Source organism: Mobula hypostoma, chromosome 12, assembly GCF_963921235.1.
Source record: "Mobula hypostoma chromosome 12, sMobHyp1.1, whole genome shotgun sequence".
In the NCBI taxonomy this organism is placed as follows: Eukaryota; Metazoa; Chordata; class Chondrichthyes; order Myliobatiformes; family Myliobatidae; genus Mobula; species Mobula hypostoma.
In genome coordinates this window covers 87,658,600-87,676,627 of record NC_086108.1, presented here as the reverse complement: position 1 = coordinate 87,676,627, position 18,028 = coordinate 87,658,600, and the positions used below count along the sequence as shown (strand labels likewise).

General features: G+C 40.3%; 1 protein-coding gene across 3 annotated transcripts in view; it reads left to right on the top strand.

Moving 5' to 3' along the window:
• The window catches only part of szt2 (SZT2 subunit of KICSTOR complex), a 266,703-nt gene that overhangs the window by 109,108 nt on the left and 139,567 nt on the right, over positions 1 to 18,028 (top strand). For all 3 annotated transcript variants that reach the window (XM_063064563.1, XM_063064564.1, XM_063064561.1), the window contains exons 34-40: positions 1,389 to 1,505; positions 2,582 to 2,660; positions 5,608 to 5,793; positions 6,966 to 7,265; positions 11,207 to 11,516; positions 15,811 to 15,885; positions 17,802 to 17,940. In XM_063064563.1, the coding sequence (XP_062920633.1) occupies positions 1,389 to 1,505; positions 2,582 to 2,660; positions 5,608 to 5,793; positions 6,966 to 7,265; positions 11,207 to 11,516; positions 15,811 to 15,885; positions 17,802 to 17,940 (1,206 nt within the window). The remainder of the gene's footprint in view (positions 1 to 1,388; positions 1,506 to 2,581; positions 2,661 to 5,607; positions 5,794 to 6,965; positions 7,266 to 11,206; positions 11,517 to 15,810; positions 15,886 to 17,801; positions 17,941 to 18,028) is intronic.

Below are 18,028 nucleotides of genomic sequence, written 5' to 3'. Positions count from 1 at the left end.
GGCACGGAGAACTCGACGCCCGTTTTTTCTGAAAACTAGTTGAAATATGGACTCATCTGACCACAGTACATGGTTCCACAGTCTTTCGGTCCATCTGAGATGAGCTCGGGCCCAGAGAACTCGCCGGCGTTTCTGCATAGAGTTGATGTATGGCTTTCTCCTTGCGTAGTACAGTTTCAAGTTGCATTTCTGGATGCAGCGACGGACTGTGTTGAGTGACAGTGGTTTTCCGAAGTACTCCCGAACCTAAGTGGCTATAATTGTCACAGTAGCATGACGGTTTCTTAGGCAGTGCCGCCTGGGGGCTCGAAGATTACGGGCATTCAACAGTGGTTTCCGACCTTGCCCTTTACGCACTGAGATGTCTCTGAATTCTCTGAATCTTTTCACAATATTATGTACTGTAGATATTGAAAGACCTAAATTCTCTGCAATCTTGCATTGAGAAACGTACCTTCTGAACTGACTAACAATTCTCTCACGAATTCTGGCACAAAGGGGTGAGCCACGACCCATCCTTGCTTGCAAAGACTGAGCCTTTGATGGACGCTACTTTTATACCCAGTCATGATACCTCACCTGCTACCAATTAGCCTGCTTAATGTGGAGTCTTCAAAACCGGTGTTACTTGAATATTCTGTGCACTTTTCAATCTTATTTTAACTCTGTCCCAACTTTTGTTGAGTGTGTTGCAGCCATCAAATTCTAAATTTGTGTATATTTACATAATACAGTTAAGTTGGTCAGTAAAACTATTGAAAAATCTTTTCTTTGTACTTTTGTCAGTTAACTAAAAGTTCACGTGAATTAACTTATCACAGATTTTTGTTTTTATTGCATTTTGGAAAATATCCCAACTTTTCTGGAAATGGGGTTTGTACTTCTAGTCTGTTGCTGGTCCCTTTATAATGTGTATCTTGTTCAAGATTTCTTCAGATAGGAATTCATAGATAAGGTTCAGTAAATTTCTGAAAAAGACTTTTACTGTCTAACTTATCATTTTAAAAAGTACTTCTGTGTAACATTTATTTTTTCAAATTTGCTATTACCTTTAATTTGTATATTTTAGCTAATATCTGTCTAAGCAGGAAAAAAAACCGAATTTCATAAGTTATATCTATTTCAAGGCCACTCTAACCAGAAGCTAACACAACAAATGTGCCGTCTGTGCAGATTGTGTTCTTGGGTGTGTTGAAATAAGTGGAAATCCATTTTTTAGCCAAACAAGACGTGGTTGAATATCGAGTTATTTGAGACATGAACAGATGTCTGTCTGCGATGTTCAATTTCAGGCTACATTGACTTCCTTGTACTTTCCCAAGGACAGCTGTGCTGTTGCAGATTAATTTGTGTATGTAATTCTTAGTAAATATATTCACTTTCCCTAGGTACACATCGGAAAGCAGCAGTTCCATGAACCGATCTCCAGGACAACCATCATCTTATCGATCTGATGAAGAGTTAATGCAAAACATAGATCGACTTGCCTCTACCACAGATGAGAGGTGCAATCTTCTGAGAAATTAATTAAAATAAGTTAATCTAATGTATTTGCTGCTATTAAATAATCAGAGTTTACATTTATTTTAATTTTGAATGATCAAAAACAATTTCAAAAATAATTATATGTCTTAAATCAGTGTACTCAGAAACTAAACTAAACTGCAATATGAAACTTATTTATGAAAATCCTTTGCTTGTGTTGTATCCTGATCAGGCTGAAAGAATTTCAATTCAAATTACTGCAAATGCAGAAAGTCTGAAATAAAAATATGAAGTACTATAAATACTTAACAGGTCAGGTGGCAGTTGCGGAGGAAATGATGAAAGGACCTGAAACATTAACTCTTTTTCCTTCCCCCATAGATGGTGCCTGACCAATTGAGTATTTTCAGCCATTTCTGTTTTTGGTTTGTGCTTCCAGGTCAATAAGAAGCTTCATATAAATACACATTCTAAAATTATCAGTTCTTTCAGCAGCCAATCTTGACATTTAGTACTAGAATGTCGTTAGAATCTCCAATATTTCAAAGATTCAAAGTGCATTTATTATCAAAGCAAGGAATCTGAAAGAACCCAATTAAAAAAAAATAAGACCAACCGAAGTGCCCACAGAGACAGAGGGAAAAAAAATCAAAACGAATCATGCAAGCAATAGAAGCGAGCAACAACAGCATTCTGAACCAAACAGAGTCCATAGATCCAAGTCGTTGGAGCAGCCCAGAGTAGGCCCCAAAGCCTCAGTATTTGGTTCATCATATTTGCAGGGAAATTGCCACCTTATTTCATAAAACCATTTATTCAGCCTTCATTGCCTCTAAACCAAAACTATGAAGCTTTAAACTTAACTTGTTGGATTCCCAACCTTTGTTTTTTATTTCAAATTTTCATCATCTGCAGTTTTTGCTTTTTGAGACTATGGACTTTTGAGTGCTTGAACAAGGGATCTTCACCTGCATTTAAAGGATTTATTTTAAATGATTTCTGCCCACAGAGAATAGACACTACTTTATATTTATCTTATTTCTGAGCTTAGGAGAATTGTCTCTGTCTCTTTGTGCTGTATGTTGCTATATTTCAGGATTTCAGAGGCTTTATGTGATCCACTTTCCAAGCTGCCACCATTGCACAAACAAGCTGTCCTTGCTACAATGGATGAGGTAATGTCAAAGAATAGAGATCAATGAATTGGAAACAACATTTTTTTAGCATTTTTTAGAAGATAGAATGGCTACTTTAATTTCTTCTACTGCCACTGCATAGACACTCACTGTTTGATTTCAAAGCAATGATTTTCAAATAAGGTAGCAAAACTTGCATGAAACATTCTCCATCCAATTGCTTTAACTGTATGGTATTGATTGAAGGAGTTTTAGTGTTTTTCATCTTGTCTACGCAAACCAATATAAAAAGAAAAAAATACAGATGAACTAAAGAACAACAAGGATGTAAAGGAGACACAGATTATGCAGTTGCTGGAAATCTTGAGCAATACTCACAAGATACTGGAGGAACTTAGTGGGTCAGGCAGCATCTATTGAGGGAAATGAACAACCAATGTTTTGGGCTGAGACCCTTCAACAGGACTGGAAAGGAAGAGGCCAATTCTGCCCCCTGTCCTTTCCAACCCTGATGAAGGGTCGCAGCCCAAAGCATTCATAACCTTCCCTAGATGCTGCCCAATCTGCTGAGTTCCTTCAGCATTCTGTATGGGGCTCGTGAATGTGAAAGAGACAGTTTGTCCCACTGAGTCATAACCTCTGTTTATGCTTTAAAATAATATCTTCGCTTATTAATCCTGCCATTATGCATTTGTAATGATTAATACTTTCAATAGGGGGGAAATTCCCTAACCTCGCTTACAACACACACAAAATGCTAAGGGAACTCAGCAGGTCTGGTAGCTTCTATGGGAAAAAAAGTACAGTCGATATTTTCGGCCGAAACCCTTCTGCAGGACAGACCTCACTAAACCACCTTACCTCACTTAAGCGAAATTGTAAATTGCATTGAGCTGAAGGAACTTCAAAGTGGGGTAGCTTAAGGCTTAGCTGAAGAATTTAACATTAGAACCATTTACATTAGAGCAGGTCAGATGGTTAAGGTGAAGGTTACATTACTGAACAACCCAGGTCTGCCCATTAAGCAAAATAATTTCTTAGCTTCAGGTTGACTTCATTTCCCGCTTTTTCCTATATCTGTTAATTTAATCTACTGAATAATCATAGGTAATAGTGTTTTGAAAACAGTTATTGAATAAGAACCCATGGTCTTTGTAGATGGAAAATATCTCAGCCCTAAATGGCTGAACCTTTATCTTGAGGCTAGTGAAAACAGCTTTTCAACAAGCTTTCTTGCTATGCCTTGAAAAGAGTTCCATGATTCTCATTTTACTAAAAGTTAGAAAATTTTGGCAAAATATTATTGGCTAGCTTACCATCATATTTTATCTTTTATCTCATTTTTTTTTTTTTACTTCTGTTGGTTTTTAAAACCTTCCCAATTCTCAAACTCCCACTAATTGTTGCTATATTTTATGCCCTCTCTTTTGCTTTTTTGGTGTCTTTAACTTCCTGTGTCAGCCATGGTTTTCTCATCCTCCCTTTAGAATGCTACTTAACCTTTGGGATGTGTCTTTTCTGCATCTTCTGAATTGCTCCCTGAAACTCCAGCCATTGCTATTCCTTGTCACCCTTGCTAGTGTCCCCTTCTAATCAACTTTGGCGAGCTCCTCTCTCGTGTCTCTGTAGTTCCCTTTGTTCCACTGCAATACTGATACATCTGATTTTATCTTTGCCCTTTTAAACTGCAGGGTGAATTCTAGCATATTCTGAAATCTGCCTCCTAGGGATTTCTTTACTTTAAACTCCCCAAACAGATCTGGTTCACCCAATCGAGGATTGCCTTTTCCCTACCTGGTTCAACCACAAGCTGCTCTAAAAAGCCATCTTGTAGGTATTCTACAAATTCCCTCTCTTGGGATCCCAGCACCAACATTATTTTCCCAAACTACCTGCATATTGAAATCCCACATGACAATCATAACTTTGCCTTTTTGACATGCCTTTTCTGTCTCCCATTGTCATGTGTTATCCCACCTCCTGGCTGCTGTTCAGAGGCCTTTATATAGCTCTCATCAGGCTCTTTTTAACCGTGCAGTTACTTAACTCTATTAACAAGGATGTTATATCTTCCTATACTCTAAGGGTTTGATTCATTTCTATGGGTTTGATTCATTTTTTACCAACAGAGCCATCCCACCCCCACTGCCTACCTACATCCTTTCAATACAAGGTATATCTTTTAATGTTAAGTTCCCAAATACAATCTTCTTCCAGCCATGGCTCAGTGATGCCCGCAATGTCGTATCTGCCAATCTCTAACTCTGCTACAAGATCATCTACCTTATTCCATATACTACATGCATTCAAATATAACACTTTCAGTGTCACATTCTTCCCCCTTTTTAATTTGTCCCCATGTTACACTTATCCCACTTTCTGCAATTTTGCCCTATCATCTGCCTATTCTTCCTCACAGTGTCACCACACACACTTGTATACCAACTGCCCCATCCTAAGCCTTTTCACTAGTTCCCATCCACCTGCCAGATTAGTTTAACACTCCCCAACAGCTCAAGTAAACGTGCCTTGAAGGGATATTGGTTACTCCGAAGATCAGGTGCAACCCATTCTTTTTGTGTAGGTTGTGCCTTCCTCAGAACAGATCTTAATGGTTCCCCACAATTTCTAGTACATATTTTTTCTCTTCTGCTGTGAAGATGGAAATGAAATATTTGTTTGTTTATTCCTGCTATTTCATATTTCCCAATACAATTTTTCATAGGGAGCCAGGTTTACCCTGAAAGTTTTATTTTTATAATTATTAAGAAATGAAATCAGTTTTGCTGTATCCAGCCAGCTATTTTGAAGTATATATTTGTGAATTTTATGACTTCAGTTACGTATCAACTTCATTTTTTCATTAAAGTGTGACAGATTGCTTTCTGGCTTAATATTTATATAGTCTTGAGAGATAAAGTACATGGATTTCATAAAATTTGTTTATTGTTTTCTTACTTATTCTGAAATCCCATCTTTTCTTTAGATTCATTGGCTCCTGGAAGATGAAATAGTTTCAGCACTGCGCCATTCAACAAACATTACCTTAGCTATCCTACAGAAAGTGTCGGATCATGTGTCCAGGTCAAAGGGCAGGCCACGATGTCACAGTGAAGTTGTTCCTTTACAATTTGTTTTTGGTCCGGAGCAGTCGCTGGAGAAATTCAAAGAGGTGTGCAATATTGCTAGGCTAAGATGCCAAGTAGTTTGTTAAATTTGAAGACAATTGACCGAAAGAAACCTAGTTCAAATATGACCAGTGTTCTACATACACACTGGCCAAAGAGTAAATTGAGTTACTGAGACACGGCTTACACATTTTCAGACAGCTTAGGGTTAGCAGAAATTTTAAAACCCATAAGTTAAAAAAAATCTGGTTAATAATTAGCTGTTATACGCACACTTTTCCTCAGAATAGCTCTTGAAATCGCCCATGAGGAAAATTCTCCTGTATTAATAACAAACAGGCAGTTACAGTGTGATTAAGTCATACAGCACAGAAATGGATGTTTTGACCCATTAGGCTCATGCTGTCCATCAAATACTAAGTTTCACTAGTTCCATTTTGTTCTCCTCACATTCTCATCAAGTCCTTTCCAGATTTCATCACCAACCTACATTGAAGTGACCAGTTAACCTACTTGCTATTCTGCACATCTTTGAGATATCTGAGTGAACTGGAACACCAGGAGGAAGCAGACTAGACATAGTAAGAATGTGATAGAGACAGCAAAAGATGTTCAGACTGATCTGGAGTTTGAAGCATTAACTCCAATAACTGGCCCACAGTGTCACCCCTTCCAATTGAAGTCTTCCTTGATGAAAACAAAATTCATACTAAAACACTGCCTGCATTTATTTTAATTTTCCTATGCAGAAATTCATCTTCCCCATTTAAAATAAAATCAACTACAAGTCTTTTACACAATCACAATGAAGTAAGCAGGAAGAAATCCTTGCTATTCCTGTCTTGTCAAGATCTATCCAGAGACTTGACTTCATTCCATCTTTCTTTCTTGATTTTTATTGACTACCATTCAATTATTTCTGTATTAATCTTATGTAATGCGATATTCTGTGCAATACACAGTAAAAGGACAGACAATTCCAATGCGTGTGGACAAAACTTAATTAAAATAACAGTTTAAAAAAAAGTTAAAATTATTTTTTGTATTCAAAGCACAATTTATTGTAAATTTTCAGGATTAGAAGCAAGATAATATGAGTAAATAGCTTAATTATCGGACATGGTACGAGAGGAGATGAAAATAGGCAGACAGGACTTGATCATTTACCTTTATTATGCCTTTGTTTTAACTGTTCTATCTGTGTTTTCATTTTCAGGAATTTAAGCGCATGAATCTTTCAGGATACCTCCTCAATGAGGAAGCAAACAACTTTTACTATCTATCCGTGAGCCGCCTGCGTGCACAGAGGGTAGACATCGGGCGGAAACTTTCCCCAGAGCCCCAACAGCAAAGTCTAGAGAGTGAGTGCGCGGCTGTGACAATGACATGTGATGAGAGTACCGATGCCGAGGTAGCCTTGATCTGCCATCAACCCCAGGAAGGGTGGACTAAACAAATGGAAGTAGCCAGAGCGTCATCTGTGATTGAGGGAGAGAAGACTGAAGAGAAGTCACAGGTAATATTTGAGATGGTTTCCCTGGTTGAGAGTTTAGTTTATCAAAATAATGATCATCAATAATACTTTTATGTATACTTTGGTCACTGTAGAAGTGAACTAGCGATGAAGTTTTGTAGCTGCTGTAGTAATTACATTCATGCTTGATTAGATTTCAGATATAATTGTAATGTTTTGGGAATGAAATGAACAGCATGTTTCCAGCTTTAAAAAAAGTTCTTTATTTAAAGCTCATTTTCAATTTGCTTTCATAGTGCACAGTGTATAGTGTCAGAGTTGTGTCTAAGGTGATAATGTATATTAGTGATAATCAGGGATTTGTGGCTGGTATGCAAGAATATTTCAAGACTACAACATAGAACAAATGAGTTGTCCTTCCATATGTTTGAAATATTTCGGAATGGCAGCCCGACTACCCCAAGAACGTAGAATTTCGGTCAAGCAACGTTGAAGAAAGTACTCTGCAGACCTAACGAACAAACTAAGCTATTAGACAAGACCAACGTGGTCTGTAAAATCCAACATGGGGACTGCAGCAAATATTAACGTCGGCCAAACAGGGAGAAAACTATCCACAAGGATCCATGAACATCAACTGGCTGTTAAGCGGCATGATCAACTTTCCCTAGTCTCGACCCGTGAAGTTTGAGAGGGGCACACATTCAACTGGGCATCACTGAAAGTCATGGCAGTGTGCAAGAGAATTCCTAGAATCGTAGTTTTCCACAAACAATTCCATAAACAATTCCATAAACAGACATGTAGACCTTGATCCCATTTATAATCCAATGTGGGCAAAATTCCAGACAACGCACAGAGTTCACCATGTAACCAATCAGTGATGAGACCCCCTTCCTACATCACAATTGTGTTTCACTAATGACAACCTATCAGCGGATTGATAAGTATATAAAGGCCAAGCATTCAGAGGACACACCACAAGTGAACAGCGCACTGAAGTTGCCCCCTTATATGGTAATGAAACGTTTGCAAATGGATTGCTAAGATCAGAGAACAATTCCATCTCAACCCAACCACAGAAGAATACAACACAGGAGCCGACCCTATGGCCTACTATATCTATGCTAAACACAAAGACAAGATAAACTAGTCCCATATGACCAGAGATGGACGAATTCCTTCCATTCCTGTTTGTTCATATACCTGTCAAAATGCCTCTTAAATGCTGCTGTCAAATCTCTTCCCACCACCTCTCATGACAAGCATTTGATGCACCAACCACTCACTGTGTAAATAATACAAAACTTGCCTCATAAATGAACTTCCCCCTCTCACTTTTCAACTCCAGTACCTCCAGTATTTTATATTTCTACCCTGTGTAAAAGACTGATCATCCACCCTATCTATGCCTCTCATAATTTTATGTACTTGTATCAGGTCACCCTTCAACCTCCAGCGTTCCAGAGAAAACAATCCCAAGTTTGTTCAAGCTCTCCTTATAGATAATCTATTAATCCAAATAACATCCTGGTGAACCTCTTTTGCAGCCTCTCCAAAGGTTTCACATTCTTGCTGCAATGTAATGACCAGGATAGCACACGCTATGCGACCTAACCAAAGTTTTTATACAGCTACAGCTTGATGTGCCAGCTTTCATACTCTGTGTCCCAACTGGTGAAGACAAATTTGCCATATGCCTTCTTTACCATCCTAACCACTTATTTTGCCACTTTCAGTGAGTTTTGGCCATCAGTGCTTCTGAGGGTTCTTGCCATTTATTCTATAATTTCATCTGATATTTGACCTCTCAAATTAAATTCTATCTACTATTTCTCTGACTATATTCCCAGCTGATCTCTATTATGCTGAATCTTTGATAACTTTGCTCATTACCCACAACTCCAATTTTTGTGTTGTCTTCAAACTTGTCAATCAGTTCAACTATATTTTCATCAAAATCATTCATATTGCAAACAGTAAAGATACCAACACTATTTTGCAGTGATCAGTACTGAGATCTCTCCCCCATTTCACGTACATCTGCTCTCACTCCATCCTCCCACCACCCCACTAGGAATAGGGTTCCCCTGGTCCTCACCTACCACCCCACCAGCCTCCGGGTCCAACATATTATTCTCCGTAACTTCCGCCACCTCCAACGGGATCCCACCACTAAGCACATCTTTCCCTCCTCCCCTCTCTCTGCATTCCGCAGGGATCGCTCCCTACACAACTCCCTTGTCCATTCGTCCCCCCCATCCCTCCCCACTGATCTCCCTCCTGGCACTTATCCGTGTAAGCGGAACAAGTGCTACACATGCCCTTACACTTCCTCCCTTACCACCATTCAGGGCCCCAAACAGTCCTTCCAGGTGAGGCATCACTTCACCTGTGAGTCGACTGGGGTGATATACTGTGTCCGGTGCTCCCGATGTGGCCTTTTATATATTGGTGAGACCCGACGCAGACTGGGGGACCGCTTTGCTGAACATCTACGCTCTGTCCGCCAGAGAAAGCAGGATCTCCTAGTGGCCCACACATTTTAATTCCACATCCCATTCCCATTCTGACATGTCTATCCACGGCCTCCTCTACTGTAAAGATGAAGCCACACTCGGGTTGGAGGAACAACACCTTATATTCTGTCTGGGTAGCCTCCAACCTGATGGCATGAACATTGACTTCTCTAACTTCCGCTAATGCCCCACCTCCCCCTCGTACCCCATCTGTTACTCATTTTTATGCACACATTCTTTCTCTCACTCTCCTTTTTCTCCCTCTGTCCCTCTGAATATACCTCTTGCCCATCCTCTGGGTCACCCCCCCCCCCGCCTGTCTTTCTTCCTGGACCTCCTGTCCCATGATCCTCTCGTATCCCCTTTTGCCTATCACCTGTCCAGCTCTCGGCTCTATCCCTCCCCCTCCTGTCTTCTCCTATCATTTTGCATCTCCCCCTCCCCCTCCAGCTTTCAAATCCCTTACTCACTCTTCCTTCAGTTAGTCCTGACGAAGGGTCTCGGCCTGAAACGTCGACTGCGCCTCTTCCTATAGATGCTGCTTGGCCTGCTGCGTTCACCAGCAACTTTGATGTATAGTACTGAGATCTTTGTTGTTTGTGATATACTACACTCCACCAAGTCAACTCTCTGATTTCTTTGTCAAATTTAGTAAAAGTCCATCATCAATCTTTCTCACTGCCTTAAAAAAAACTTGATCAAGTTCGTAATACATAACCTCCCTTGCACAAAGCTGTGCTGATTATCCTTGTAAGTCTATACTTTGCCAAATGGTAAATTTCAGCAGTTTTTTTTCTGGAGTGAGTAGGCAAAATTTGGGAAAAGGGTTATGGTTTTAGCCAGTATGAGTTTACTATAAACTTTCAAAATAGTTATGGATGAGTAGCAGATGTTATCCAAATTCCCCTTTTTTGGTATATTGAAATAAGAAATCTCATGGTCATTAACATGAGAAAGTCTGCAGATGCTGGAAATCCAAAGCAACACACACAAAATCCTAGATGAACTCAGCAGGTCAGGCAGCATCTATGGAAATCAATAGATAGTTGTCGTTTTGGGCTAAGACCTTTCATCAGGACTGTGAAGGAGGGGGATGGTGCCTGGATAAAAAGGTGGGGGGAAGGGAAAGAGGCTAGCTGGGAAGTGATAGGTGAAGCCAAGTGATCTCACGATCATTGTTCTTCTGGGACTCACTTTGGCTGTCACTGAGAGTTGGGGAGGAACTTTCTGGATTCCTTATCCCTAAAATGGCCGGGGATACTTCCGTTTCCTCTATATTTTTGATTGTTCTAGCATATTTAGATGGCTGCTGCTGGGTAAAAGGTTTTATGATGTGTAGTTGAACCATAACTGTACAGGGCAAGTTTGATGGGCATGATGATCCTTTCAATTCTGTCAGTTTCATTTGCTAATGAGTGGTACATTGGATTAATCATGGTTCTTGCCGTGTGGTCTCTTTTACAGATCTTAGTAGAGGAAAGCAAACCAATAGCTGAGAGAACAGTGATACCAACAGCAACTGATGGAGCATGTCTCGCATCATCTGAACTACCGGAGGAAAACATGGATGGAAAAGCCTGTTTCTCTTTCACACAACCTGACCAACAGGATCAAGCATTTACAGCGATCAAACCTGAGGGAATCCTCAGCAGCATGCCCCTCCTACAGTCAAGCCCAGTGCCTGAGAAAATTCATGTCTCAAATCCACCATCGCAGGCGTCTTCTGCTGTGAATCTCGCTGAGTCTGTGCAGTCCATAATACCTGGTAATGCAGGTATGTCATTCTTTTCACCGAGCTCATTGGATAAACTTGGTAGGCATAATATAAGAGTGTTGTTGCAATGGAGGCTGTTACAGATTGAGTTGACTTACCCTCAGTCAATGAGATGAACACCTAGATTTGGCATTAGTCTTTTATTGTCACATGTACCAAGATATAGTGAAAATCTTGTCTTGCATACTATTACACAGTGCAATATAAAGTACTACAGCTGCAAAGAAAGTGCAGTGCAGGTAAATAATAGAGAGTAAGATCATAACAAGGTAGAATGTGAAGTCAAGAGACAATTTTATTGTACTAGGGAACTACTTAATAGTCTTACAATAACAGGGTAGAATCTGTCTTTAAGCCTGGTGTCATGTGCTTGCAGGCTTTTGTATCTTCTGCCCAATGAAAGAGGAGAAGAGAGAATGATCAGGATGTGTGGGGGTCTTTGATTATGCTAGCTGCTTCACTAAGGTAGTGAGAAGTAGACAGAGTCCACGGAGGGGAGACTGGTTTCTGTGAAGTGTTAGGCTGTGTTGCAGCTGTCTGCTGTACCAAGCCATTATGCCTCCAGAAAGGTGCATTGATAAAAATCGGCAAGGGTTGACAGGGAGATGCCAAATTTCATTCTGAGGAAGTTGATGAGGTCTCTTGACGGAGGGATCTATTGAGGAAAAGGCTTGTTATTAGTGACACATGGAAGAGGAAGCTTGAATGTCTCATCATGAGCATCATTATGTACTGTCTCGTATGACATGGACAATCATAGTCCATGATTGTTCTTGGCAAAGTTTTCTACAGAAGTGGTTTGCCATTGCCTTCTTCTGGGCAGTATCTTTACAAGATAGATTACCCCAGCCATTATCAATGCTCTTCAGAGATCGTCTGCCTGGCCTCAGTGGTCGCATAACCAGGACTTGCAATATGCACTAGCTGTTCGTACAATTATCCACCATCTGCTTCCATGGCTTCAAGTGACCATGATCTGGGGTCTAAGCAGGTGCTACACCTTACCCAAGGGTGGCCTTCAGGTTAAGGGAGGGAAGGAGTGCCTTACACCTCCTTTGGTTCAGACGTATCTCCACCCCGCCACCCACTGAGTGTCTGTATTTCCATTATCAGTCGACCTGAGCTCGTATTCTGGAGCATAGGAGGCGAGGGTGAACTTATGGAGGTATATAAAACAATGAGTGGCTCAGTTTTTTTCCAGGTTAGGGGAATCTAAAATGAGAGGGCATAGATTTAAGATGAGAAAAAAAGATTTAAAGAGCAGCTGAGGGACAAATTTTCCACAGAGGGTGGTAGGTCTATAGAAGAAGCTGCCAGTGGAAGTGGTAGAGGTGGGTATAATTACAGCATGTAACAGAGATACAGCTACATGGATAGGAAAGATTAAAGGGATCGGGACAAACGCGGGCAAATGTGACCAGCTCAGGTAGACATCTTGGTCAGTGTGGATCAATGTAGCCTAAGAGCTTGTTTCTGTGCTCTATAACTCTTAACTCTGTTATCTGTGAGTTTTATGGGATTTGGCACTAATGTCACAAAAACACTTAAGCACATTTTCATTGATTTTCCATTGGCTCTTGAGTATTTAAGTAGTAGATATCCATTATCTGGCAAAATTAAGTAACGATGTTGTGCAAGGCTTTGAAGGTGGGAATTCAGGAGGCAGTGTTTATTTTAATGTAACTCTCACTTTGGCCAGCGGCTTAATATAGAGGATGATAGACCCCCGGCCCAGCCAAACTTAAGAAATCTCATTTGGGTGGATGCTGTACGATGTGTCCCTTGTTATAAATCAGTACATAATGTGCAATTAAACGATTGAGCTTTATAATTCTTAATTTGACTATATGGTTAGTAAAGAAAACAACAAAAGAAAAGAGCCCATTCTCATGAAACAGTCTAATGCGTAATGATAAGCTCACTGATAAGCCGTTCATCCACCATCGACCTCCTCCGATCGTCGCTGACCTTCGGACCCTCGCTCCAAGTCCACTCAGTCAGGTGGTCTACCAAGTCTCTCCATTCACGTCTTCTCTCCTCATCTCTCCCCGACAAAAGACCACAAATTCCCAGCTCCCAGACACACAAGAAAGAACAACATCCTGCTCATTGGCTAACATGCCCCATTATCTCTAGTCATAACCCAAACATTGCTGCTACAGAGAAACTGTTACCTTAGCAGTGGAACATTACAGAGAAACCATTGCATTAGCAGTGAAACTTTACAGTGTGTTACATTAAAATGACTTTTTTTTTTCTTAAAATGGAGAAATGTGTTTGCTGGACATGTACAGTGGCATGCAAGAGTTTGGGCACCCTGGTCAAAATTTCTGTTACTGTTAATAGCTAAGCGAGTAAAAGATGAACTGATTTCCAAAAGGCATAAAGTTGAAGATGACACATTTCTTGAATATCTTAAGCAAGATTACTTTTTTATTTCCATCTTTTACAGTTTCAAAATAACAAAAAAGGAAAAGGGCCCGAAGCAAAAGTTTGGGCACCCTGCATGGTCAGTACTTAGTAACACCCCCTTTGGCAAGTATCACAGCTTATAAATGCTCTCTGTAGCCAGCTAAGAGTCTTTCAATTCTTGTTTGGGGGATTTTCGCCCATTCTTCCTTGCAAAAGTCTTTTAGTTCTGCGAGATTCTTGGGCTGTTTTGCATGCACTGCTCTTTTAAGGTCTATCCACAGATTTTCGATGATGTTTAGGTCGGGAGACTGTGAGGGCCATGGCAAAACCTTCAGCTTGCGCCTCTTGAGGTAGTCCATTGTGGACTTTAAGGTGTGTTTAGGATCATTATCCTGTTGTAGAAGCCATCCTCTTTTCATCTTCAGCTTTTTTACAGACGGTGTGATGTTTGCTTCCAGAATTTGCTGGTATTTAATTGAATTCATTCTTCCCTCTACCAGTGAAATGTTCCCTGTGCCACTGGCTGCAACACAAGTCCAAAGCATGATCGATCCAACCCTGTGCTTTACAGTTGGAGAGGTGTTCTTTTCATGAAATTCTGCACCCTTTTTTCACCAAACATACCTTTGTTCATTGCGGCCAAAAAGTTCTATTTTAACTTCATCAGTCCACAGGACTTGTTTCCAAAATGCATCAGGCTTGTTTAGATGTTCCTTTGCAAAGTTCTGACGCTGAATTTTGTGGTGAGGACGCAGGAAGGGTTTTCTTCTGATGATTCTTCCATGAAGGTCATATTTGTGCAGGTGTCCCTGCACAGTAGAACAGTGCAGCACCACTCCAGAGTCTGCTAAATCTTCCTGAAGGTCTTTTGCAGTCAAATGGGGTTTTGATTTGCTTTTCTAACAATCCTATGAGCAGTTCTCTCAGAAAGTTTTCTTGCTCTTCCAGATCTCAACTTGACCTCCACCGTTCCTGTTAACTGCCATTGCTTAATTACATTACGAACTGAGGAAACGGTTGCCTGAAACGCTTTACTATCTTCTTATAGCCTTCTCCTGCTTTGTGGGCATCATTTATTTTAATTTTCAGAGTGCTAGGCAGCTGCTTAGAAGTGCCCATGGCTGCTGATTGTTGGGACAAGGTTTGAGGAGCCAGGGTATTTATAAAGCTTTGAAATTTGCATCACCTGGCCATTCCTAACAATGACTGTGAACAAGCCATAGCCCTAACAAGCTAATTAAGGTATGAGACCTTGGTAAAAGTTATCTGAGAGTTCAAATCTCTTGGGGTGCCCAAACTTTTCCATGGTGCTCCTTTCATTTTTTTTCACTCTAAAATTGTACAAAACAAAAATAATACACTAATTTTGCTTAAAATGTTGAAGAGAATGTTTCATCTTTAACTTTATGACTTTTGGAGATCAGTTCATCTTCTACTCAACTATTCACAGTAACAGAAATATTACTGTGAATTTCTGTGAATTTCACGGTGCCCAAACATTTGCATGCCACTGTACCTTGGTTAAGTAATATATAAACAATTTTTTCATAATCCAGCGTTGTATCAGATAAATGTCACGTACTAATTTTCAGGATATGCTGCAGTCCCTTTTATTCTAGTGGATAATTGCTATTTCTTGTATGGTTGATATTATTGTTCTCCATCCCCAGCTAGCAAGAGCGGTCTGTCACTTGAACTTCTGCTCTTTGCTGAGAGAGTTTTGGGAATTTGTGAGCTATTATATTTATGAACTGTCAGCCAGAGGCAAACATGATGTGGAATTATTCTTTATTTTTCTCTTTCACTGACTTCTGCTCTTCCAAATTTTGTTTACTTTTCCCTTTATAGAATCCTTGACCCTGTATTTTATCTCTACTCATAGGTTATTGCAAGCACAGACCAAGCAGAGTACAGAGTGTGGTCTCCAGTCAGGGCAGCTTGGATTCAGATCTTTTAGGTGAGAAACGTTTTTCTGACACCCTTTCTTTTAAACCACAAATATTTTGTTTCATTACAGCCTGCGCGTAGTGGAAGATGACGGTAAATATTGATGCTATTACAGACAGTGATACTTCTTATTAACTTGCTTTACGTCCATCTTAGGATAATGGATTGATGGATTGATAAATTGGTTTGTTATTGTCACATGTACTGGGGTTCAGGGGGAAAAACTTGTCTTGACTACCATTTATACAGATCAATTCATTACAGCTGTACATTGAGGAAGTGTGAGGTATAACGGAGTACAGAATGAAGTGGTACAGTTACAGAGGAAGTGCAGTGCAGGGAGACAGTAAGGTGCAAGGTCACAACGAGTTAGATTGTGAGGTTGAGAGTGCATCTAATATTAGGGAGCCATTCAGTAATCATATAACAGCAGGACAGAAACTGTCCTTGAGCTTGGTGTCACGTGCTTTCAGTCTTTTGTATCTTTTGCCTGACAGGAGAGAGGAGAGAAGAGAATGTCCGGGGGTGGGTGGGCTCTTTGATTATGGTGGCTGCTTCACTGAGGCAGTGAGAAGTATAGACAAGAGTCCATGGAGGGGAGGCTGGTTTCTGTGTGCCGAAACCATAGGCAGAGTACCAAGCCATGATGCAATTGAATAGGATGCTTTCTATAGTGCACCAATTAAAAATTGGTAAGGGTAAATGGGGACATGTCAAATTTCTTTAGACACTTGAAAAAATAGAGCTCTTGATGAGCTTTCTAGGCTGTGGCATCAATGTGGTTGGATCAGAACAGGCTGCTGGTGATGGTTATTTCAAGAAACTTGAAGCTCTCAGCATCAGTACTGTTGATGTAAGGAGGAGCATGCACACCTCCCTATTCCTGAAGTCAATGAGTAGCTCTTTTGTGTTGCTAACGTCGAGGGAAATGTTTAGGTCATGACATCATACCACTAGGCTTTCTGTCTCCGTCCTATGCTCTAATAAATCATTGTTTGAGATCTAGTCCGCTGTGGTGGTATCATCTGTATCTTGTAAATGGAGCTGGAGCAGATTTGGCCAGGCAGTCATGAGTGTACTGATTGCAGTCTCTTGGTCATGAAGTCAATGATCCATTTGCAATTGGAGGTATTGAGTCCCAGGAGTTAAGAGGTGAGTTTGCTTGGAATTACAGTATTGAAGGTGGAGTTGTAATCAGTAAAAAGTAATCAGTGTCCACATGCTCTAGAACTGGCCGTAGAGTGAGGGAGATGGCATCTGCCATAGACCTGTTTTGGCAATAGGTTGAATTACAAAGTTGTCTGGAAGGGTGGAGTTTATATATGGCACATCTAGCCTCTTGAAACACTTCAGAATGGTAGATGTCAGAGACACTGGTTGGTACTCATTAAAGTCAAAGTCAGATTTCTTATCAAAATAGCTATATCAAAACACATTGAAAATGTTGCAGGAATTCAGCAGGTCAGGTAGCATCTATGGAAGGGTAATAAAGTCAACATTTCAAACCAATGTGTGAGATATTAATTCATTCTGAATCTATATCCTGCCTGCAGAGAATTCAGGCATGCTGTTTTTCTCTATGTATGTTTTATTGTATAATCAGCACAGACGATGGCCCTTTCTGTCTTCTGTCTTTTCTGTTGAATGGATCCTATGACCAATTTGAGCTTCAGATGAGTTCTCCAATTTAGGCCCAAATTAGGAATTAGTCTTGTGTCCATTTTGCTTTCTCTGGTCCATTGAACATTATCCTGTTCATCCAGGTTTCTGGAGAATGGACTTCCCTTGATTTCTAGTTTGTATGGTTAGTCTCTATACTTTACTGACATAGAGGTTATTAGATAACGATACTCTATTTATCCATTTAATCAGTGATGTCCGTTCCTATGGTCATGGCGGTTAAGTCGGTTTTATGGGCCCTTACAGGTTATGATGGCGGTAGCAGTGACTCTGAGTGTGAAGGTGCCATGATGAATGAACAGGAACCCAGATGCCCACTGATGCCTGATTTTTGGCTGATCATCCAAATTCATCAAGATAGAGTTGAAGTTTACTCTCATACACGGTGAGAATAAGATGCTATTTCAATAATGGGGGATTCCTCCTCAATGTCTAGGTGATTGAAAAGTTCTGGAAAAATTTGTATCTTAATC